Source organism: Notamacropus eugenii, chromosome 3 (assembly GCF_028372415.1).
Source record: "Notamacropus eugenii isolate mMacEug1 chromosome 3, mMacEug1.pri_v2, whole genome shotgun sequence".
NCBI classification, from domain to species: Eukaryota; Metazoa; Chordata; class Mammalia; order Diprotodontia; family Macropodidae; genus Notamacropus; species Notamacropus eugenii.
Window position 1 is genome coordinate 410,943,454 of NC_092874.1, and position 24,978 is coordinate 410,968,431.

A 24,978-nucleotide genomic window follows, 5' to 3' on the forward strand; every position below is an offset into this window, starting at 1 on the left:
TCCCCTCACTCTCCCCCCCCCCCCCCCCCCCCCCCCCGCTAATCCCCATTTTAACATAAACTCATAGTATTCAAGCATCCAGGTTCTGCTTGGAAACATCTAATGAGGGGAAACTTGTTAGCAACCCACGTAGGATAACACCTTAGTAATCTGCTCATAAATGGCAATTTTTGTCTATAGGACCACAGTTTCACTATGAGTTTATGCAATTCTTAGCTATAACAAATCATCGGACATTTTTTCTTAAGTGTACACATCTCTGGAGGAAGAAATATATAAAACTGGGATCTTCTCAAGAAGTTTGTACACAATGAAAGATACTCTGTAGGGTTAGATGAAGACAATTGTTATGCCAATTTTCATGAAAAATAAAGGAAGTGGAATCTGACTAGTTGCCAAAAAATTTGGCTTGGATTTTTGGCGAAATTCTTTCATGTATTATTAAAAGAATGGTTGTTCTAGGGGAAAATAATATTTATACAGTGTGGCATGCCAGGTGAATTAAGAACAAGTCATCAAAATAGAAAAGACTAAATCATGGCTTATTAATCTCATCATTTTTTCATAGAAGACTAGTCAACACAGAGGATACTGGACATTAATTGAAGGCAGTTATAGCATACTCATGAAATTTGCAAATGATGAAAAGCTGGGATAGATAGCCAATATATTAGATGGAAAATTCCATAAAATTCTTGACAATCTGGCATGTTGAACCAAATCTAAAAATAATTGAAATTATATGATCATACAGGTGAATTCATGGCACTTATTGACTCTTTTATCATCTCATACCTTAGGTATTAAATCTGTAACTGCTTTTCTAAAAACTTATTGATCAGTAAAAACAAAGTGACTCCAGAAACACTCATTATTATGTTGTTCCGTTCTCGACTTTGTGCAAAGATGATTTTGTCTAAATGTACAGTTGAGCCCTGATTTGGAAATCCTGAAAGTCAGTCCGTCCTTGTTGTATTTGTTTTTACAATTGTAATTATATTGATGTTGATATTGTAGAAAATGACTCATTTAATAAAGTAGTGTTTTGATTTTACAACAACATGGGATAAATGCTTGTAGGAATTCTGTTCTACCTTTATTCATATGCCTTGGAGTTTAATGAAGCCATCAGCTAGAACTGCAAATGCTCTGCCTCTGTCCCCTTTCTTTTCAGGTTTGTTGGTTATTTAAACTAAAGCAGATTCATTCAATACATGTAGTCCTATTCCATTGTTAGGTAGAAAGCTAATGAAACAAAAGAAGCATTAATTAACTGCTGTCATAAATTTGATGAATGTTTTAATTTTAGTAAAACTCTTTAGGAATTATGTCATTCTTCTTTCTTTTGGTTGTGCCTGCATTGGGTGTACCAATATTGAAAACAGCTTAGGACAGATTATGAGAAAGAAATAGCAAATTTGACAAAATAATCCTCCTCTTGCCAACCCTGAACTGGATATAAATTAAATTATTGGTTAAAAAACAGCTTACAAGTATTTGGTAAATAATTGAAGGAACTGAGGTTTCCTTCTGAAAAATAAGGCTCTAAAGTATTTGTCTGCTATCATGGAAGGGTGAAAAATGAGTTAACCATTTTTGTAAGATTAAGCTTGAAAAATATATAACTGTCAACTGGTCTGTCTTCATTCTATAATATGTAAGTTTTTTTCAGAATTATTCCAGATAGTTTTACATGGAATGTTAAGCTTCTGAAAGAAGGATTATTTTAAATGTTTGCCAAAATAATTTGAAAGTGAATTAGTTTAAATGGGCCAGTTTTGTGAACCAGTAAATGTCATTAATGGGAAGAATACTTGAGTTAAGTACCCATATGAGTATCATTGCCTTTGTTTAGTCTTATTTTAAACTCTTAAAGGAATATAGCTTAGACAATTTTTACCCTTATACACTTATATTGTTTATCCTTTATTCTTGAAGTGGATCATGACATCAGGAAGGTGATGTGATAACTTCTAAGTGAACTGGATTTAAGTGAGGGAGGGCCATATGAACATTGATGGGTAAATCCAAGAAAAAAGTTACAGTGAGTCATTTTTCCAGCTCAGGATAGCATAGAGAGTCACAGAGAGGTCTGTAGACACTGGCAAAAGTATCTGGCAACACATGAAGCAATCCACATAAGATGTGCTTATGCCTGACTGTGCACTAGACAATTTCAAACCTATACCAGGGAGCTGAGACAGGCACAGGGACCATCTGGAAGCTTTATTGCCTACTGACTAGGTCCTGGTGAGAAACCCAGAGTGAAATGAGAAGGGTACTTGTATCCAAGCTAGAAAGAAGGGACCTGGTCAAATGGAAACAAACAAAACTTTATATCAGATTTCTCTGATTAGGTTTGGCACCCAAAAGATATAAAAAACAGAGAGGTGGAGAAACAGACAGTGAGAGAGAGAGAGAGAGAGAGAGAGAGAGAGAGAGAGAGAGAGAGAGAGAGAGAGAGAGAGAGAAAGACTAGTAGATAGTAGACATTTCCAAGAGATGTTGTCAAAGGGTGTGAACAGACAGTTCTCAAAAGATCTGCAAACTTTACAACCACATGAAAGAAAGCTACAAATCATTAAAAATAGAGAAATACAAATCAAAACAGAAGTTTTAGCTCACACTCTGAAAACTGACATAAATGACAAAAATGGCAACAGTAAAATCTTGAATGGGTTGTAAAAGGATAGGTGCACTAAATCATTCCTGTAGCTATGAAATGATACAACTATTTTGGAAAACAATTTGAAATTATACAGATCAAGTGACTAAAATGTCCATACCTTTTGAGCCTGAGACTCCATTACTGTTGTGCTGTAAGAAATAAGAAGGTGATAACTACAGAGAACTTGGTAATACTTGACTAAACTAATTCAGAGTGATATGAACAAAACCAGAACATTTTATTCAATTCAAATAATATGGTAAAGACAACTATGACAGAATTAGGACCTCTGATCAGTGGGATAACTAACCATGGTTCTGGAAGATTGTAGTGATAAGGATAACCTCAGATAGGAATAACCTATAATCGGGAGGTGAAGGGCTCAGAAGGCAGAATAAGACATAAATTTGCTTTGCCTGATTATTCATATTTATAATGGGAGTTTTGTTTTTCTTTTTAATTGGAAAGTGTCAGAGTAGGAATGACAGAAGAAAGATTGAACAAATAAAATTTAAAAAATATGGATTGTTGTTTTTTTGCTAAAATAAGCTTCCCAAACAAAGCTAAGCATTCATTTTAAAGGTGAAAAGTGATCATTTTAAAGCATACATGAACTTGAGAAATTTAGGGCCATAAATACCAACCATGCAACAGCTGTTGACATGCAAAAATAAAAAGGGGACAGAGACCAGGATCATCAAGCTTTCAATACTTTACTTTAATCAATATATGTAGATGTTTTACAACTGTGATTAGTTACTATTTTAATATAATAGCTAAAGGGAGATAAAACAGAAGAAGTATTGCTTTGATTGATTACTAAATGGCATGAAGTCTTGATGGAAGAACAGGGAAGAAAGGAGTAATTTGATCTGGGGCAGCACTGTTAAATAAGTAGAGGAAAATGAGCCAAGTAAAATGTTTGTAGAAAAGAAAGGGAAATGAGTTCCACAGAAAAAATTCTATGTGAAATAGAGAGAAGAGTCAGGGAATCTAATTTTTACAAAAAATATAAATTTAGTATTTTTAGATATCAGAATTCCATTTAGTGATATGTGTGTAGGAGACATGAAGGCTGGATAGTAATTACTATTAGAGAAATTAGCAATAATGCATTTTCTCCCAAGAAAGGCAATAACTTTTAAAAAAAGTATAATTGATAACCAATTTAACAGTTGTAATCTTAAATGTAAATTGATTTTCACTATAAAAACAAATGTTAGTGAATAGATCTAAAAATTCAATTCAGTTGAATAGAGGAAATGCATTTAGTAGCAAAAGGTGCTTATATACTGGTTCTTTCTCTGTCTATCTGTGAGATCTTGCACAATTCACTTACTTTCTTTTGGACTTAATTTTCTCATTTGTAACTTGGTTGGATTTTTGTGACTTGAAAGCATCTTTCCACCTTAGAAAGATTTAGAATATAACATATTTAAATTAAGTTCAGAAAATTTGCAGTTGCAGTGATGACTTCGTAAAATCTGAATTAGAACTTGGAAAATTATGTAATATTATCAAGGTAATTATATCATGCTTTAATGGTACAATAAATGGTAATGAGAAAATATCAAAATTAATGCTACTACTGAGAAAATACTAAAATTAAGCAAAATGCCATAGATTCTTAATTTATATAAAAATATTTAACTCTTTACAAAAAGCATTAAATAAAATGTAAAGCACAGTGGATCATTTCAGCAGTCCAAAAATGAAATATTATAAGTCAAACAAAAATATTTTAAAAAAGGGAAATTTGATACCAAAAAAAGAGTCCTGAAAAAGGGACTTTGCTATCAATGTGAAGAGTAGTGAATGGAAAACTTGTTTTTCTAATACTGTATCACGTTCTAGGTTACGAAGAAATAAATCTAGAAGGGCAGAAAATTTCAGTTCTACAAATGGATCATCCCATCACAAAATAAGCAGATATGATAAAAATTCAGTAAACAGCTTAAAAGTATACAAATTTATACTTGTCTAAGAATACTTATAATCAGGTATCTTAACTTCAGTTGACAAACTTCCTCTATATCTTGCCAGAGCATAGGCGTGTACCCTACTTCTTTGTAGTCTTTCACCCTGACCTTACTCTTATCATCGCCACCTCATCACAAACTTAGATTCTAGCCCTGGTTTCCTTTGCTCTGGGAGGTGAATTCTTGCCTTACCTTGCCAGGGCTCAGCCCTCTCTATAGCTTTCTTTGGAAATTTTCTGGCCAAACTCACATCGTCATACTGCTTCCTCCAACTTTCCAGATTTCTTTCCCCCAAGAATTCTCCCCCCATTAGAATGTAAGGTCCTTTAGAGCAGTGAATGGTTGCTTGCTTGTATTTTAATACCCAGTAATTAGCACATTACCTGGAATATGGTAGGCACTTAATAAGTACTTATTAGTTGATATTAGGAGCTAATATTATATATAATGGTACAATGATGGTGGATTCATCACTGATAGATAATAATTGCAATATCAATTTATTTAACCATTCTTCTATTATTAGATTTCTTTTTGCTTCGCGTTTTTGCATTTATAAATGATATTGCTTTGAAAATCTTTGAACAAATACTACTTTTCCTTTTTTTGATAATATGGCTCATGACATAATAAGTATAAAATACGAATAATTGTATAAATATTATATTCCTGGCAATAAAATTCTTGGATCAAATTATAATTAATTTATATTAAAATTATACTACATTAAAATTACAACAATTAGTTTGCAATTTTTACTGTATCCTGACTGATTTCTTTAAAAAAAGAGATTCCCATGGCTTAAAATTCTACCTATCATGAAAAGCTATATCTTTTTTAAAAATCTCTGATAATTTGATTTTGTTATTATGAATGTTTTCCCTTAGAGTGATGTAATTAGTCATGTAATCCAGAATTTTTCACCACAGTTATAGAATGCTAAAGCTAGAAGAAATTGTAAAGGTAATTTCTTCTAATTTCTCCATTTGCTGATGAAAAAACCCAGGGACAGAGAGTAAATGACTTGCATAAGGCCTCCTAGCTAGGGTAGTGATTGTAGGGGCAGGACCAGGAGCTTATTACCTGATTCCTAGGGAGATGACCTTTCCCCTGAGCCTTAGCCCATATATTTGACCCTCTATGGTATCTAAGGTCTTGTATTTTTGTGGTGTTTCTTGAGGTGCCTTTTAAATCCCTATTTTCATCTTCAGGATGAACCCAGCTCTGGAATGGATCCTGGCTCTAAGCGGTGCCTCTGGAAAACTATAATGAAGGAGGTTCAGGAAGGATGTGCTGCAGTTCTTACCTCACACAGGTATGCTACTTTCACTATTAAGTTGGGAAATTTTAGAATAACAGCAGCTAACATTTATGTTGGTGATAGGGACTATTGTTGTTACTGTTGTGACTGCGTGGAGTGTGGCTGTGTTTTATGCTCACCTGCCTCAAGAGAATAAATAGGATATAACAATAAGGACAGCTTGCATTTATATGATGCCTTATGGTTTGCATGGCTTTTTTGCATAACTTACCTTATTCGATCCTCATAACAACATGATGAGGCAGTTGCTATTATTATCCCCATTATATAGATGGCTAAATTGAGGCTGAGAGAGCTTATGTGCCATCCCTAGGGTTGCAGATAACATGTTTCTGAGGTGGGATTCATAATCAGATCTTCCAGCCTCCAAGTCTCCCACTATACATCCACCACATCTTCTAGCTGCATCTAGAATCTGGGCAAATTCTAAAATTTGCTTAAGATGAGAGATGGTACTAAGTATATTTAAAATCAGTGCCACTAAGTCAGTCAATCAACAGATATTTATAGCATTTACACGCATGTCAGGCACTGGGCTAAATATTGAAGCTAGAAAGAAAAGCAAAAATAGTCTAGGCTCAAGGAGTTCACATTCTACTGTGATCACAACATGCCTACAACTATGGATGAGTCATATGGAGAGTACGTAGACAGTAATCTCTAAAAGGAGACACTAGCACTGTGTCTTGGAGGAGAAGGAAAGGCCTCTTGTAGGTATGTAAGGTACAGAAGATGGGGTTTGAGCTGAGTCTTGAAGGAAGCCGGGGAAAGCAGAGGGTGGAGAAGAGGAGGGAGAACATTCCAGATTTGGGAAACAAAATAAAGTGGGGTGATAAAGAGTCTTGTGTGAGGAACTACAAGAAGATTGGCATTGCTGGATTTTAGGAGAACAGTCAAGTATAGAAGACCAGGAAGATAGAAAGGGACAACTTAACAAGGGGCAACTGGTATTTATTGAGTTGGGGGCTGTGATTTGTGATTTAGGAAAGTCACGTTGCTATGTAAGTGGAGGATGAGTTAGTGTATGCAGAGACTTGAAGCGGAAAAACCAGACAGAAAATTTTTGCAATAGTCCTGGAGTGTGAGCCCTTACTAGAATGGTGATACTGTGGGAATGGTGAAAATAGGACATATAATAGAGATGTTGTTAAGGTAGCAATGAAAAGACTTGGCAATGGTTACCCGAAATGGAAAATACAGATGCTTCTGAATTTTATCTAAAATATTTGTTATACAGTGCAATTATATATTCAGAGTTATTTTAGAAGAGTCCAGCTCAATTTCATCCACCTCTACCCTAACTTGCCCCCACCATTTTAAAGATAAAAATTTTAACTCACATGTGATTTTTTCCCCACTTAACTTTTTCCCCACCATACTAGACTGTATGCTTAACATTCATGTATTAGGATGGATTTTGAAATTATAATATAGCCATTAACTTATAATTTTCATAATTTCTATCAACCCATTCTGTGACAAATTAACTCCAAATGATGGATGTTATGAAACTGCTCTAGGGCATAGCGTGGCAAAGCTTACCCAAGATTCTGTGAACTCAGCAGAGATCACTCCTTGAAGAATCATAGTTCATTCCTCCTAACAGAAAAGCAAGGATAGCTAGGTGGCACAGTGGTTAGAGTGCCAAGCCTGGACAAATTTGACCTCAGATACTTACTAGCCATGTGATCCTGGGCAAGTCACTTAACCTTGTTTGCTTCAGTTTGTGGCAAACTGTTCCAGTATCTTTGCTAAGAAAACCTTAAATGTGGTCATGAAGAATTGGACATAATTGAAAACAACTGAACAACAATAAGGTAAAGCACAAGTTTGATAAATTTTCTACCAACAGATGCCTGTTCACCAATGAGTCTGATTCTCTCCTCTACAAAGAGATAGGTCACAATTTTGTATAGACTAGACAGATCACCTCGTCATCACACTATGTACAGGGAAGTTCTATTTATAATAGAAATGAGAATGGTTCTCCAAACCTGCATCCTAACCTTTAGATTTGAGAAGGAAGAGGACTAAAAAATCATAGAGAAATAGAGAAGGAGGAAAGATTAGAACCCTGAACCCTTCCTAGAAGCAGATGAATAAAATTCAAATTTTTAAAGACCAGGACTGTTGTTCATAGAGTACCTCCTCCTCAAACACATATGTCACATCCTACACAAACACTTTAAGGATTCTGAAATCCCATTCATCTGTTGCCTCCAGTCTTGACACATCAAGGAAAAGCCAAGGAATATTTCTGTCACTCATAATATTTGAGCTCCAACTACCCAGTATTTTCCTGTATATTTAAATCTGTGTCATTTGACATTTGCTTTTTGTCACAATGTTCTGGAACCATACTTAAATATTATCAAAGTTCTTTCTGTATTCTATTGTTTCTAGACTAATTTAAAGATCAATTAAATTTTTTTGAGTAAAAACCAAGGTTCCTAAAACTATGACTTAACTGCTTAATGGGTTTTTGTCCTTATTTTCCCAGCATGGAGGAGTGTGAAGCCCTTTGCTCTCGTCTGGCAATCATGGTCGATGGTAGTTTCAAGTGTCTTGGTTCTCCCCAGCATGTTAAAAACAGGTATAATGCTTTTTGACAATTGAGCCTGCTATTACTCAACAGCACTGATAAAGTGGGTGAGGAACACATAGTATTTCTGTTGTCTGTCCTCTTTTCTGTCTAGGTTGAAGTGTAGAGTGAAACAATTCTGTTTTTTTTTCCATGAATGATTCTGTTTAGTAGCATGCCCCAAGAGATCTGTATTCAGCATGGATAGTTAGAAATGAAGAGGCAAGGCCCCGTTGGGCTGGATTTGGAAAGCTCCGCTGCTACTGAGTGCAGTGGTGCTTGATGCTCAGATTCATTCTTTACCAAATTAAGTAGGCAGTAATGATAAGTCACTGGAGTGTTTTTAGTGCTTCATTGGGGGGTGGTAATGAAGAGGAGAGGCAGCAAGGAGGCATAGTGGATAGAGCATTGGGTGTAGAGTAAGGATCTGAGTTAAAATCTGACCTCACACACTTACTAGCTGAATGACTCTGGGCAAATCACTTGATCTGGTTTGCCTCCAAGTGGAGAAGGAAATGGTAAACCAATCTAGTATCTTTGCCAAGAAAATGCCAAATGGGGTCACAAAGAATCAGAAATGACTGAAAAAATGACTAAACAAACAAACAAAAAATACAGCCCTCTGACCTTAATTGGCCACACACCTGAAGATCTCCATCCTGATTTCTGATTCCTGATATGGTTATTTTAATTTTGTGCTATTTACAACTTGCATTTGTGTTTACCTGTATTGTCATGACCAGAAACTAATCAATCAACCAATAAACATTCCTTAAGTATCTACTACATGCCAGCCACCTGTAGTGCCAGGCATTGGATCTGAAAAAAAATGAAAGGACACTGGCCTCAAGGCATTTATATTTTATTGGGGTAGAGAGTATGTACATGCACATATATGAAGATTATGGATATGAGAAGATGTGATTTCACTGGTATAGGGACCTCTGAGATGATCAAACTCCCTCTACCAAAGCAGTAATTTGACACTTATAAAGAGTTACTTAAAGCACAGAGAGGTTAAGTGACCATGGCAGCAAGCCTGGTGAGATTTGTTTGTTTGGAGTTGTCTAGACTCAGGCTAGATTGTGAGCACCTGAGGGTTCAGTCTCCTTTGAGCCCTGATGGTTTGCAGCTATGCTGAGTTATGTGAATCTTATGCCTGTTGACTCTGAGCCAATCAAGAGCCGAGTCTTCATTATATATACTGGGAGGTTAGTATTTTACTTTGGGGTTTCACTTATATGAGAAAGATCTAGTGATTCCCTGGTTGAGACTCTGAGTGGCCATATGTTCAGACCCCGCAACTGCTCAGATTTAAAGGCTCTTTCGATCCAGGCATGTATGTAAAGTGTAGGGGCAGGTAGGTGGTGCAGTGGATAGAGCAGCAGTGCAGGAGTCAGGTGGACCTGAGTTCAAATCTCACCTCAGACACTTGACACTCTCTAGCTGTGTGACCTTGGGCAAGTCATTTAACCCCAATTGCCTCATCCTGGTCATCTCCAGTCATCCTGATGAATATCTGGTCACTGGAGTCAGATGGCTCTGGAGGAGAAGTGAGGCTGGTGACCTGCACAGCCCTCCCTCACTCAAAACATAGTGAAATGCAAGTCATGTCGTCATTTCTCTGATGGCAGGGTCTTCCTCAGCAGTGAAGAACAAGCACACACACAAGTATATAAAGTGTATAGCAATATTGCTTTGATCGAGGCAGGAGGGCCCTGTTTGTTGGTTGTTATTTCTCTGTATTTTCTCTGTTTGTCAAATAGATAGGAGGATTGGTAACTTTGGAAATATAAAAGATAAAAAGGTGTGTCTGGAAGCATTTGGTTGAGCAGATTAAAGTTGCCTTTCCTTTTTATAAATGCAGATTTAAGAACCTGTGATAGTAGGCCCCCACTGTGTATGTTGAGGTGCTTAATGATACAGTCACTTGCCCAGGGTCACACAGTCACTATGTGTCACAGGTAAGTCTTGAAGCTGGGTCTTCCTGGCTTCAAAGTTGGACCTCTGTCCACTAAGGTTTGCTTCCTCTTTTTCACACACACACACACATGCACACACACGCACACACACAGAAAATGAATATAAGGTATTTCTGAGAGGAATGGCAGTAAAGACTGGGGGATTGGGAAAAACTTCATTAGAAGATGGAGCCTGAGCTGAGGCTTAAGGGAAGTAAGGTATTCTACAGACAGGGCCAAAACATGGAGATAAAAAATGCCGTGAAATGTATGAGGAACAGACCCTACCTCATGACCTTTCTCTCAAGCCCTGCTTCTCCTCTATGGTTTTCCCCTCTCTGTGCTACTCTCACAATTATCAAGACCTTAATTAGAATCATGTTGGATTTTTCTTTATCTTCCCTCTCCCCCACAATAACCCATCATTTGTCAAGTCTTATAGAGTATAACAGCAATATCTATTTCAAATGTTCCCTCATTTCTAGTCTTACTGACACAACCTCTAACCAGATACCCATCACTTTTTGCCTAAATTTGCAAAGTAGGGGCTATGTAACCCCATAATGTGGGAAGACTTCAGTTACTGTGTGATCAGTAAAAGAAGGGTGGGGAAGGTAGGTTGTATCCTGCACTCCAATACAGTAAATCATGAGGGCCTTTCTCCAGTACCATCCCACTACTCCCATCAGACATTAACATTCAGGAGTCTACACTCTACCTGCCTCCTACAGTTCTCCTTCTGTGACTGGTGACAAAGTACCAGACACTTGGAGAAGTTATAACTTAATGATAACGTAGGCATCCAAAGCATCTTTATACATACAACTGGGAAAATATCCTAATATTTCTTGCCTGTTGGCTGTATCATGCCATAAGTGCGGTATCTTTTCAAAGCAATAGCAAGTGAGAATCCTGCCTATCTACCTCCCTCCCCTTTTGTTTTCTACAGGACAGAATGAATTACATATGATGGGTAGATATGGATGAGTTCTTATTTGTATGACGTACCTTGCATTGTCTTTACCTCTAAAACCTCCAAAAACCTTTTCCTGAATTTCCTTATTTTTTGTTCAGGGCACCAATAATTCTCAAGACACGTAGGTTCACTATCTTTGTAAAGTGATGAAATATAGCCATTGAAAGCTTTTGAACTATAAAACTATTCACTGTTTGTGTGTGTGTGGGTGTGTATGTGTGTGTGAAAATTCTTAGATTTATGAATTTTAAATTATTTATATGTTTATTCTTTCATAAAAATACAAGTGGACCAAATAGGTTACCAAATAGATTGGTCTCTTCTGTGATAAAAAGTTACCATCAGTAGTATACTACCTAAAACTCACACACACAGACACACACACACATACACATACACACACACACAATGAATCCTTTCACACAATGAAGAGGGTATTTTAATAATAAATTTAAGAGTAGTCACTATTCAAAAGAAACATGCAAGAGGATTCTGGGAAGATGGCAGAGTAGGTCAGAAAATTCCAGCCTCTCAAGATTTTCCCCCACAAGAGTGTTAAAATAGTACCTTAGGACAAACAAAGTGTAGGTGGAGATAAATAAGAATACAGGTACAACCTGAGTCTTCCTAGGACAATTTGAGATTAGACAAAAAATCCCAGGACAAGGTTTGGTCACTGGGAAGAGTAAACACCTCCAGGATAGGTTTGGTTTTAATAAAAATCAGCAAGTCACTTAAAGAACAAGCAGTAAGTCCTGGGGTTAGTTGGTTTCAGAGGCTGCATGACCTTGAGCTACAGACAGGAACTTTTACCCTGGGATAGTGAGGGGAGTTGGGTATTTGAGCCCAGGAAGATTGAAGGAACCTCTGCTGTTAAGGCATGCCAGACCCAGCTCTGCTCAGAACAGCTGCAGGGATGAGAAGATCCAACACAAGTCCAGTGTACAGAAGCAGTGGAACAGAAAGCCTCTGTCTCCAGGAACTTAAATTAGGTGGAAGATTTGGCTTTGGTTCCAGGGTAGAGGAGAGAACCAAAGATCTGGGACAAGAGGCATCATTTCCCATATCCCAGGGCTAGAGGTGATTACAAAAATTAAGCTATTGTCACAAAAAGAAATGCATAAGCAAAGGAGAAAGAATCCAACCATAGAAAGTTATGGGAATAGAGAGGACTGGGGTTCATCTTCAAAGGAAGATATTGGAGTAAAGAAGCCCCCAGAGAGTAACGTCAATTGGTCACCTGCCCCAAAAGAATTTATGGATCTTAAAAAAGACTTTAAAAATCAAATGACAAAGATGGAGGAAAAAAAAAAAAGAATAATCCAAGGAAAACAAGGTTATGAAAGGAAAGTCAACCAATTAGAAAAGAAGATCCAGAATCTGAAGGAAGAAAATAATACCTTGAAATTATAAGAGATCAAGAAATAATTAAACAAAATATGAATAATGAAAAAAATGGGCAGCGAGGTGGCACAGTGAATAGAGCACCAGCCCTGAAGTCAAGAGGGTCTGAGTTCAAATCCAACCTTAGACAGTTGATACTTATTAGCTGTGTGACCTTGGGCAAGTCTCTTAACCCCAATTGCCTTGCCTTCCCCCCTCCAAAAACAAAACAAAAGAAACATGCTTGAAAGTATTTCAATTGTTATGTGACTTTTTTGCTGAAAATAATTTGTTACTCTTAAAAATTCTCATTTCTCCATTTACAAAACTTAGAGTAACAGTTTCTAAGCAATTTAAAATTGTTTCTGAGTAGTGACAGTGGATTTTAAATGCCTTTGCTTAGAAAACAAAAGAATGCAACATTCTCTGATTAGTTTGTAAGAACAAATGACTGACATTTGAAAAGATAAAAATTTACTAATTGTACTTCAACAAAACTTCACATAATTCATGGATGTTAGTGTAAATTAGCATCATGATTTGATAAACATAGTTACAACGATGCATTGCTTCCATTTTGATCTATGCATCTTTGTGGAGTCTCTTTTCTACATATGAAGTTCATCAAAATAAATATCACAAGAAAATTAACTTTGTACCAAACTTTCAAATCATGTGGTCACAAAGTTAAACCAAGATTTTGGAAATAACAAAGCATATCATGTAACTAAAATATTATATCATGAGATGTCATTCAAATAAAATTTTTCTGAGAGCAAAATTATTTATACCGTTAAATTGTTCTTTTAAATTTTTTATTTCCTTTTAATTTCTACTTTTTTGTTTTATATGAAATATAATTATTATAGTAACACACACACACACACGCATACATGCGTATGCGTGTGTGTGTGTGTGTGTGCGTGTGTGTGTGTGTGTGTGTGTGTGTGTAGTTGATAGGAGATACAATCCAAAAAGTTTAGGGACAATTGATATCGACTATGGAAATGGCTTGATAACTTGTCCAGTATCTCCCCATTCCAGTACTTAGTCATAATCACAATAATCACTGATACTTTTAAGAGTTTTTCTTTTTTCTAAATACTCTAGAGACATGTATTGATACTTATTTAACTAAGAAGCTTTTATTAAGCCTATCCTGTGACAGGTGCTATTACAGGCACTGGAATTGCAAAGCTCAAAAGGAGACAATTCCTGCCTTCAAAAATCTTACATTCTAGAAGGATAAATACTATATTCACCTGTAAACAAACACATAATAATTACAGAATATATACACAATGTATCTGGGGATCAGGAAAGGATTTTAAAGGAAGGGACGCTCGCTGAGCATGAAAGGAAAGTAACGAATCAAAAACTTGCCTATGGGGAAGGAATGAATTCCAGTGGAATGTGAGCTTTGAGGCCTTTTCATAGGGAGAGTAATGATAAGGAAATAATTTATTTTTAAATTTTTCTTTGTAAAGGTAAAGATTTTTATTGATTGTGAAGGGGTTTAAGACTGCTACTTATATGATCACCTTGATGTCGAAAAGAAATAGGGAAATTGTTTTAATATATTACCAATATGTGTTCATGAAGAAACATAGATTTCAGTGAGGATTTAACCAGTTTGGAACAGAAAATGAACTCATAGGTACACAAAGTATGAAATCCCTTTGTGAGCAAAATAAAATGATGCCTCATATGTTTTGGAAGAATTTGATGTTATGAAGAGGCAGAGAAAGATATTTTACTTAATGAAAAGCAGATAAATATTTAAATAAATATGGTTTCAAGAATGCCAAAGTGATGTTGGACCATTTTCATTCCTTCAGAGATGCAAAGCTCTTTGGGAAATTTATATATAAAGGTTTATGGCTAAAGAGGGTTAACTGAAAGAAAGACAAATTATATAAATGCTTGGAGATTGTGGTATGCTTTAAGTATTATTAGTTCTTTAAATAACAGTTTATTTCCCCTTAATTACATATAAAAACATGTTTAACATTCATTATTTTTTTATAACTTTTGAGTTCCAAATTCTGTCTCTCTCTCCCTCCCTTCTGCCTGCCTGAGCAGTAAGCAATCTGGTATAGGTTATACATGTGCCATCAGGTAAAAAATTTCCATATTATTTATTTTTTACGCAAACACGAAGAAGAAAGAGAAAAAGAAAGAAGGAAAGAAATAAAGAAATAGTATACTTCAGTCTGTATTCAGACGACATCAGTTCTTTCTCTGGGGGCAGATAGTACTTTTCACCATCAGTCCTTTGGGATTGTCTTGGATCATTGTGTTACTGAGAATAACTAAGTCATTCACAGTTGATCATCATACAATATTGCTGTTAATGTGCACAATGTTTTCCCAGTTCTGTTCACTCACTTTGTTCATGCCAGATTTTTCTGAAATCATCCTGCTTGTCATTTCTTATAACCCAATAATATTCCATTAAAATCATATAACTCAACTTGTTCAGTCATTCCCTAGTTGATGGGCATCCATTCAATTTCCAATTCTTAGCCACCACAAAAACAGCTGCTATGAATATTTTGCACAAATAGATTCTTTCACCTTTTTTAAAGGATTATTAATTTGGCAGAGAAAATTCAGTGAGTTGAAGATTTTTAAGTTAAAAATGAGTCTCTGAGAGTTAGTAGGCTCTTAAGTCATTGAAGGGCAATGGAATTGCACATGAGGTTCTGAGAGAAGAATTTGATATGAGAACCTGAAGATAATAGAAAACACTAAACTGTTGTTCTGTTGCAACTGTATCATTTAGAAGCAGCCAACTGTCAGCAGACTTCAGTTAAGTGACTCCTGATTGGTGAGAGAGAAAATTGACTTCATTGACCAAGATCCTTCCTGACGGCCATTACTTTTTATCTCAACCTAAAGTCTGAAAGAGGTGAAACTTCTCAGAAACTCTTGCTCTCAGTTGCCCCATCTGACTTAAAAAGGGAAATCAGAGGGGAATTTGCAACAACTTTGGTATCCTGAGGAAGATGGTTTAGGTTGTTTTCCTAGTTTAAAGAGTTAACTTGAACTGTTTTGTTACACTGTATTTTTCAGATTGAACAATGCAACATTTGAGTAATTGAATAACTTGCTAGTTTGGTCTGCTTAAATCAGAGATAGTTTGATGAACTTTCTAATTTCCTGGCTTAAAGATAACTGAGATTCATAGTAAGAAGCAATACTTTCTAAATATGTTCTTAAGGGGGATAGCTAATTGGAAGCACTTGTAAAAACTTTGAGTAGAGAAGAGAAAAGACTTTGGTCAGATCAAGACTGGTGAGGACCAAGAGTCAAACAGGTGGTAAAGAAGGAGTTTTGTGTGGTATTGATATATGCAAATGGGCTATTGACATCCAAGTATGTAGAACATTATTGTGAGTTAAAGATATGAACACTCTTCACCATGGCTACTCAGTGAATTGATAGGAGAGTGTGAACAAGGTTTATGTATATATTGTGATCCATTTATCATTGATGCATTGAATTTAATATGTTAATATCTATGATATTTATTTTGCATTTGTGCTAAGTAGATCACTATGTTTAAAATCTAAAAGTGTAATTATTGTGATTAGCTGTAGGTATAAATATCAGGTCACCTGTAGGTTTATTATCTTTGATTAGAAAACACATCAGATTACAGTATTCAAGAGAAATGGCATTGAAGAGAAGGCATTTATTTCCCAAAAAGAGGCTTAACCTTCAGATTCTGAGAGAATTAGAATGGGGACAGCTTCTGCAAAAACCTGGAGGTGGGAAATAGAATGTTATGTATGAGGAAGAGTTAATGAACCAATTGGTGTAGAGTATAAATTGTATAATGACGAGTAACGTGTAGTAACCCTATGGTGGTCTATTGGTGCTAGGTTTTAAAAGGCTTTAAGTGGCAAAGATATTTTTATATTATTCTATATCAACTACACACATATAAATCAGGAGAATAATTTCAAGAAAAGACACTTTGTGAAGCATATTCAGGAGGAGAGAGTGGTCAACAACGTTAAATGTTGCAGAGCTATCAGGAAAAATGAAGACTGAGAAAAGAAACTAGATTTGGCAAGTAGAGCTCACTGGTCACTTTGATTAAATTTCTCTGCCTGTCATGTGAAGTAAATATAAGTTCTTATAGTATTTATACCTATATTACAGATGAGAAAATAGGAGTTAGAAGGCAGAAGTGACTTCCTGTAGGACCCATTTACTGAACGGTTGAATGATTTGAATTCAGGTCGAAAAATACAAAATCACAGAATTTCAGTTAGAACTGACCATAGAGGCCATTTGGTCAAACCTATGACTGAATAAGAATTATCTTTAAAAGATACACAATTAGTAAGCATTTAGTGGTTGATGCTTTGTTTGCTATCTTCTAGTGGGGAAGGGGCGGGAAAGCAACCATCCTCTGCAGCAGCCAATTACACTTCAGAATATCTCTGCTGGGAAGATTTTCCTTATACAGAAATTTGCCTCATTGTTACTTCCATATATATAGGTCTTATACCTTGTAGATCTGACCAAGGCCTTTGACACTGTTAGTTGTAAGGGCTTATGGAAAATTAGGTCAAAATTTGGTTGCCCAGAGAAGTTCATCAATATTATATGTCAATTGGCATGTTTGCCCAGGTTCTGGATAATGGACTAAGCTCTTGTGCCTTCCCAGTCACCAGTGGAGAGAAACAGGGCTGCGTGCTTGCTCCCATGCTTTTTAGCATGATGTTTTCGGCCATGTTGACAAATGCTTTCAATGAGGATTAACACAGCGTCAAGATCAACTACAATAAGTTCTTCAATTTGAAAAGGTTACAAGCCAAGACCAAAGTGGAGGAAGTGTTGGTGCATGGTTTTCTGTTTGCAGATGATTGTGCACTGAGTGCAGCCTCTGAAGCTGAGATGCAACAAAGTATGGATCAATTTTCTGCTACCTGTGCTAATTTTGGCCTAATAATTAACACTAAAAAAACACAGTTGCTCCATCAGCCACCACCACACCATCCATACATGGAACCATCAGTTACAACAAATGGAGAAGTTTTGAATGCTGTGGATATGTTCACTTACCTTGGTAGTGTACTTTCCAGGAATGTACACATTGACAATGAGTTTGATACATGCATTACTAGAGCTAGCTCAGTGTTTGGGAGGCTCCGAAGAAAGGTTTGGGAGAGAAGAGGTATTAGACTGACTACCAAATTGAAGATCTACAGAGCCATTGTGCTGGCCTCATTGTTATATGCTTGTGAAACATGGACAGTCTACCAGCGCCATGCCAGGAAACTGAATCACTTCCACTTGAACTATTTTAGGAAGATTCTGAGGATCATCTGGCAGGATAAAGTACCAGACACTGAAGTCCTTGCTCTAGCTGAACTGCCAAGTATTCAAACTATGTTTCAGAGAGCCCAACTCCGATGGACTGGCCACATTGTTCAAATGCAAAATGTATGCTTGCCAAAAAGACTATTTTATGGAGAACTTGCATGGGGCAAGTGATCACATGGTGGCCAGAAGAAACGATACAAGGCCACTCTCAAGGTGGCTCTCAAGAACTTTGGATTTGACTGTGCAACAAGGGAGACACTGGCACAGGATCGCTCAGCACGGCATGCTCACATAAGAGCTTTGCTCTTTGAGCAAAGCAGAATTGAGACAGCACAAAGTAAACACAGGATGTGCAAATTTGGGATCTCCACCCCAAATAATCACATGGACTATCTGTGCCCATTCTGTGGTAGAGCATTTCAAACTAAATTGGTCTGATCAGCCACAGTCGGTCATACTGAAATTTCACTTTACAATAGTGATGTCATTTTGGTTCTCTGCGAAGACGAGGGACAACAACCAACCATATTGCTCTGAGTTTGTACCCTTTGGTCATAAACAAGATTTCTGACCTCTCTTTTACATAATAGCCCTTCAAATAAAACTGGAGCATGGCTCAGAGCAGAACTCTGGACCTGGGATCAGAGTATCTAGGTTGTGTGACTTTGGATAAGTGACAACCTCTAATGGCCTTCATTTCCTCATTAATAAATAAAAAGGTGGTTGTACTAGATGACTTCTAGTGATCCTCCCAGTTGTAAATTTATGATTTGACCATACTATTTGAAGATGGTTTTCATGATCTTCCCCTCACCCTTTCTTTGCCATGTTTTCTCTCCTCCAGGTATAGCATTTCCTTTACCTGGTGCTCATCTCCTTAGCCCTAGTCACTATACTTTTCCTTTTTTTTGTTCAGTCATTTTAGTTGTGTCTGACTATGGGATCTCACTTGGGATTTTCTTGGCAGAGATACTGGAGTGGTTTGCCATTTCCTTTTTACAGATGATAAAACTGAGGCAAACAGGGTTAAGTGAGTTGCCAAGGGTCATATCAGTATTTGAGGCAAGGTTTAAACTCCAGGCCCAATACTCTATCCACTGTACTTCCTAGCAGCCACTGTATTTGTCTTATTGCATTCATTTTTAAGGTCACATTAGTTTTCTTAGCTGCTGTTTCACACTGTTGAATTACATTGAGTTATTCAATAAACATTTATTAAGTTCAGACTATATGCCATACACTGTATTAGAAATTGGGCATACTAGTGTAAATGGGTGAAAAAATTCTTAGTTGTAAGAAACTTACATCAGGATGGGAAAATCAGAAAATCCATACACACATATATCAACGACACACATACATAAAATCACCATTTGTTGATTTCCCTATTATGATGTATATATGTATAAACATACATATACAGACATATGTATATAAATATACACAAAATATTTGTAAAGAGAATTCATGCAAGGTACTTATAATTTAATTTGGGAGGTACTACACTAGCAGTTTGAGAGGGATCATGAAAGGTTTGATGTAGAATGTAGTATTTAAGTTGTATCTTGAAAGGAAAGGAGGGATACCATGAGGTGGAGGAGAAGGGAATGCATTTTAGTCATGTAGGATGGCCAGTATAAAGGCAGATGACAGATGGAGTATCTTGTCTAAGGAGCAAAGAGAAAGCTGGTTTGACTAGCTTGCAGAGCACAAGAGAATAAATAAATGTACAGTGAGTTTGGAAAGATAGTTTGGGTCCAGCTTATGAAAAACTTTAAAAACTAAGCTGAGAACTTTAGATATTACCCTGGTTCACTAAAACCTCCAAATCTTTATCAATTACATTTTATTCATCTCTATCCCATCTGCTATCTGTTTTGTTGATTTTTTTGAACTGAAATATAAGAGTAAATTCATCACAATTAACTGTCATCTTATTAGATAGGGTCTAATGTTTAATTCTGCCAAGATCATTTTGGATCCTAACTTAATTATCTAGCTTGTTAACTATCCCTTCCAGCTTTTTGTTATCTGATTTGACAAGTATGTCATCTCTATATCCAAAAATGTTAAAAACTGAAAAAAAATATGTTTTAAAACAGTTTGAGGTCATGCACAAGATCCCTGGAGCACTCTACTGGAGACTGTCTTCCAACCTGACATCTGAAAATTAATGAATATGCTTTGGATCTAGCCATTTAGCCAATTTAGAATCTACCTAATTATAATAACATCTAGCCCACATGTCTCTCTGATCCTTGCATGAAAGACTTTGCCAAACGCTTTGCTAAAATCAAGACAAGCTGTGTCCAAAACATGCCCCTGATCTAACAGTCTAGTAATCCCATCCAAAAAGAAAATAAGGTTGCTTTGGGGTGATTCATTCTTGATGGAGCTGTACTGGCTCTTTGTTTCCTATTCTTGGTGTTCACAAACTATCTTATGTTTTCTAGAATTTTCCAGGCATTAAAATTAAACTCACTACCCTCTAGTTTAGTAGACTCCATCTTGACTTTCCCCTTCTCCTTAGAAAATTATTGGGATACTATTTGCCATTCTGTATAATCATATAAATGTTTGGAGTAGGAGGTATTGTTTGGCTTCTGTTTGCTATTTATATAGGTTTAAACAAGTTACCTAAAATCTCCAGGCATTAGTTTCTTCAACTGTAAAGTGAGGGTGGTTGTAACAGATAATTCCTAAATTCTCTTACAGTTGTGAGTTAGAGGATCATATAATCCTAATCCTCTTTTCACCTGACCACATTGTGTCTTCTTCATACCACTAGGAAATTAACCTTTCTATTAAACATATCTGATCACATAACTCTATTTCTCAAGTATTTTCAGTGACTTTCTATTTCATTTTAAATAAACTAGAAATTTTCAAATGTGGCATTTATAGCCTTCAGCATCTGGCTCTAACCTATTGTTCAAGCTCCATGTCATATCTCTACTCATTGTGGGTTGCTTCTGTTACATAGCAAAGCCTCAGATTAATCTCAGGTGCTCCCATGTCTTTGTTCTTATTGTTTCCTACGCCCAGAATGACCTATTATGTTCTTCCCTCTCCCTAAATATTAAAATCCTTTTCACATTTTTTTTGAATTCTAGATCCTGTTAGTACTATAAAAAAAATCTACCCCAAATCTTCAAGTTAGAAATAGACTCTATGTCCTTTCAATCTGCAGAAAATATTATCTCTAGTGCCCTTATATTCTCCTATCTCACATAGTTCTGAGAAGAATCAAAGGTAATGAAATAATGTATAAGTATATACATGCACACATGTAGGCCTTTTATGCAAAGTGAAATCCACTTATAAATGTAAATTAACCTAGTGTTTATTATGTATAGGGGACCTGATCTCTGTTGGTGATGAGGTCAAAGTCTTTTTAGGGGAAATTAATGCAAGCCATGATTCAAAGGCTAATACTACTCAAGCCAAACAATTTAGCATTAACAAATCCAGACAGTGGGAAGAGTCAAACAGTTTAAAGCATTGGTCATGTTTGAAGATGGGGCAGGAGTAGAAGGATTGCATAAAGCTTGAGAAGAGCTATACATAAATTATCTCATCTGACCTGTGCAACAATCTTGTGAGGTCCATGTTACAGATGTTATAGGCCTCAAGCCCATCAATGAGTTAAGGGGATGTCTACCACAAGCGTGTGAAGATCCCCTGGTGGAATAGGTGGATGAGATCAATTTGTTTCCACGGTCATAAAGGCTGCTGAAGTAGGGCAGTGTGGACCACTTAGAATTTAGTCAGATATCAAAGATGCCAAGGTGATCTACTGCATCCTAGGTCATCTCTAGTCATCTTTACTTTTGTTTTGCCTCTGGACTTTGATGAATCTGGAAGAGAGAGTAAGGCTGGTGACTTTTTTCCAACTCTGCCTTATTTAAATCCAATTCATACACAAGCCAAGGCATGACCCCATGATGTCATTTGTCCTCTTTGAAAATGAAGGACAAGCAATAACAATTTATTATATTATCATAAGCTATTATCAACCATTATATAAGCATAGTATTTAACTGTATTCATTTCTCCTCTGTTAATGGTATTATAAGCTCCAGGGGAATTAGTATGTATTTTAATTTGTTTAATATTGCTGTAGAACAAAATTTTGAAATTAATTTTTATATAACCCCAGGACAGTTTTTATACATATTTGTGGACCTACAGGTATTTGCTGAAGTTAGCTGAAATTGCTGACCAATCAATAAGTACTTATTAAGTGATCACTATATTCCAGTTATGATACTGTGAGTAGAAGAGATAAACTTTACTCTCTCTAACAAAAGAGAAAATACTTGTAAATACAAAAGTAAACATATATAGAATTAGTATAAAAAAGAATAAACAGAAATAAATAGAAAGTAGTTAAATATAAGATAGTCTGAGAGGGGAATGCTAGCATTGAGGGGAATCCGGAAAGGCTTCCTGAAAAAGATGACTCTTGAACTGAGCATTGAGGGAAGATGGATTATATGGGGTGGAAGTGAGAGTTGAGTGCTCTTGTATAAATGTGGAGATGGGAACTGCAGAGGTGTTTTGTGGAATAAAAAGAACAAAAATAGCTCTTTTCACTAAATAGAAGAGTGAAGAGCTGGGGAAAAAAATGATCTTGCAAAGATAGATTGGGACCGTGTAGTAAAGTTCTTTAAAAACTAAATCAAAGGATTTATATTTTATCCTAGAGACAATAGCAAAAAGCTTGCATTTATTGAGTAGGAGAGTAACATGGAAGAGGTTTGTGGTTAAGAAAAATCACATTAGCAGCAATGTAGAGAGTAGACTTAAATGAGGACACTTTGGTCAGGGAGACCATTTAGGATCCGTTGCCACCATCCGGATGAATTGTGAAGAAGGCCTGAAGTAAAGGGATCAGATACAAGATGTTTTGTGGAGGTAAAAACAAGATTTGCAACCATTTAGTTATGTGGAAGCGAGAGTATGTGAGGAATCAAGGATGTTGCCAATGTTATGAATCTTAAAGAGAAGAATGGTGATATTTTCACAGAAACAGGCAAGGGAAAAAGAGTTGGTTTTAGGAGATAGATAATGAATTTTATTTTAGACATATTGAAGTTGCTGTGCCTTTAATACATCTAGTTTGAAAGATCTTATATGCAACTGGTGATGCTGGAGTGGATATATGTCTATTACTCATTTGCAGAGAGAAGATAATTAAGCATATAGGATGGATTCACTAAGAGAGAATAAAAGGTCTGAGAAAAAGCTTCAGAGAACAACACTAGTTAGGGGGGTATAGCATAGGAAAGAAAAAAGGAGGGAGTTAGCATATGTGTAATACCCACTATGTGCCATATACTGTCCTAAGTGCTTTACAAACATCTCATTAGATCCTCAAAATAATACTGAAAGGTTGGTGCTATTATTATCCCCATTTTACAACTGAGGGAAATGAGCAAACAGAGACTAAGCAACTTGAATAATAATAGCTAACATCTGTATAACACCTACTACATGCCAGGCACTGGACTACATACACTTTGAAATTTTTATCTCATTTGATCCTCAAAACAAACCTAGGAGGTAGGTACTATTATGACTACCATTTTATAGATGAGGAAACTGAGGCAAACAGAGGCTAAATGACTTGCCCAGGGTTACACAGATATAAGTCTCTGAGGCCAGATTTGAACTCAGGTCTTCTTGATGCAGGCTCTAACCCATTATCACCTAGCTGTCTCAGCTACGAAGGAGAAGAATTCTGCTATAACTTAATCTTAACTACTTAAAAACTATTCAACCTCTAATCTCTACTTATTGGTTTATTTTTTTAAAATAGTATTTTAGTTTTTCACCAATTACATGCCAAGAAAATTCTTAGTACTCATGTTTACAAGATTTTGAGTTTTAATTATTCCCCTCCCTCCTACACTCCCCTTTTCTGAACAAAAAAAAAATACAGGCTGCTTGATATAGTTTTACATATAAAAATATTTCCATATTAGTCATTGTTGTGAGAGAAGAAACAGATAAAAAGGAAAATAAAACATGAGAAAGAATAGAGTAAATGAAAAAAATGCTTTGATTTGTCTTCAAGGTTCATCTGTTCTTTATCTAGGTGTGGATAACTTTCCTTTGTGAGTCATTTGTACTTGTGTTGGATCATTGTGTGGCTGAAAAGAGCTGTCATTCATAGTTGATCATCACATAATGTTGCTGATACTGTGTATCATGTTTTCCTGGTTCTGCTCATTTTACTTCGCATCAGTTTGTACAAGTCTTTCCAGAATTTTCTGAAGTCTGCTTGTTCATCATTTCTTATTACACAATAGTATTCCATTACATTTACATGCCACAGCTTGTTCAGTCATTCACCAGTTGATGGACATCCCCTCAGTTTCCAACTTTTTTGCCACATTAAAAAGGGCTACAATGAATATTTTTGCACATATAGGTCCTTTTCCCTTTTTTATGATCTCTTTGGGATACAGACCTGGTAGTGGTATTGCTGAATCAAAGGGTATACATAGTTTGGTTGCGCTTTGGGCATAGTTCCAAATTGCTCTCCAGAATGATTAGATCAGCTCACAGCTCCACCAACAATGCATTACTATCCCAGTTTTCCCACACCTTCTCCAGCATTTATCATTTCCATTTTTTGTCATATTAGCCAATATGATAGGTATGAAGTAGTACCTCAGAGTTGTTTTAATTTGCATTTCTTCATATGCCTATAGTTTTGATTTCTTCATCTGTAAATTTCCTGTTCATATCTTTGACCATTTAT

The 24,978-nt window shown here is 36.1% G+C and overlaps 1 protein-coding gene across 1 annotated transcript in view; it reads left to right on the forward strand.

Moving 5' to 3' along the window:
* Positions 1–24,978, forward strand: part of ABCA13 (ATP binding cassette subfamily A member 13) — a 371,167-nt gene that overhangs the window by 317,246 nt on the left and 28,943 nt on the right. The window contains exons 44-45 of the mRNA XM_072598129.1: positions 5,859–5,962; positions 8,469–8,561. Of these exons, the coding sequence (XP_072454230.1) occupies positions 5,859–5,962; positions 8,469–8,561 (197 nt within the window). The remainder of the gene's footprint in view (positions 1–5,858; positions 5,963–8,468; positions 8,562–24,978) is intronic.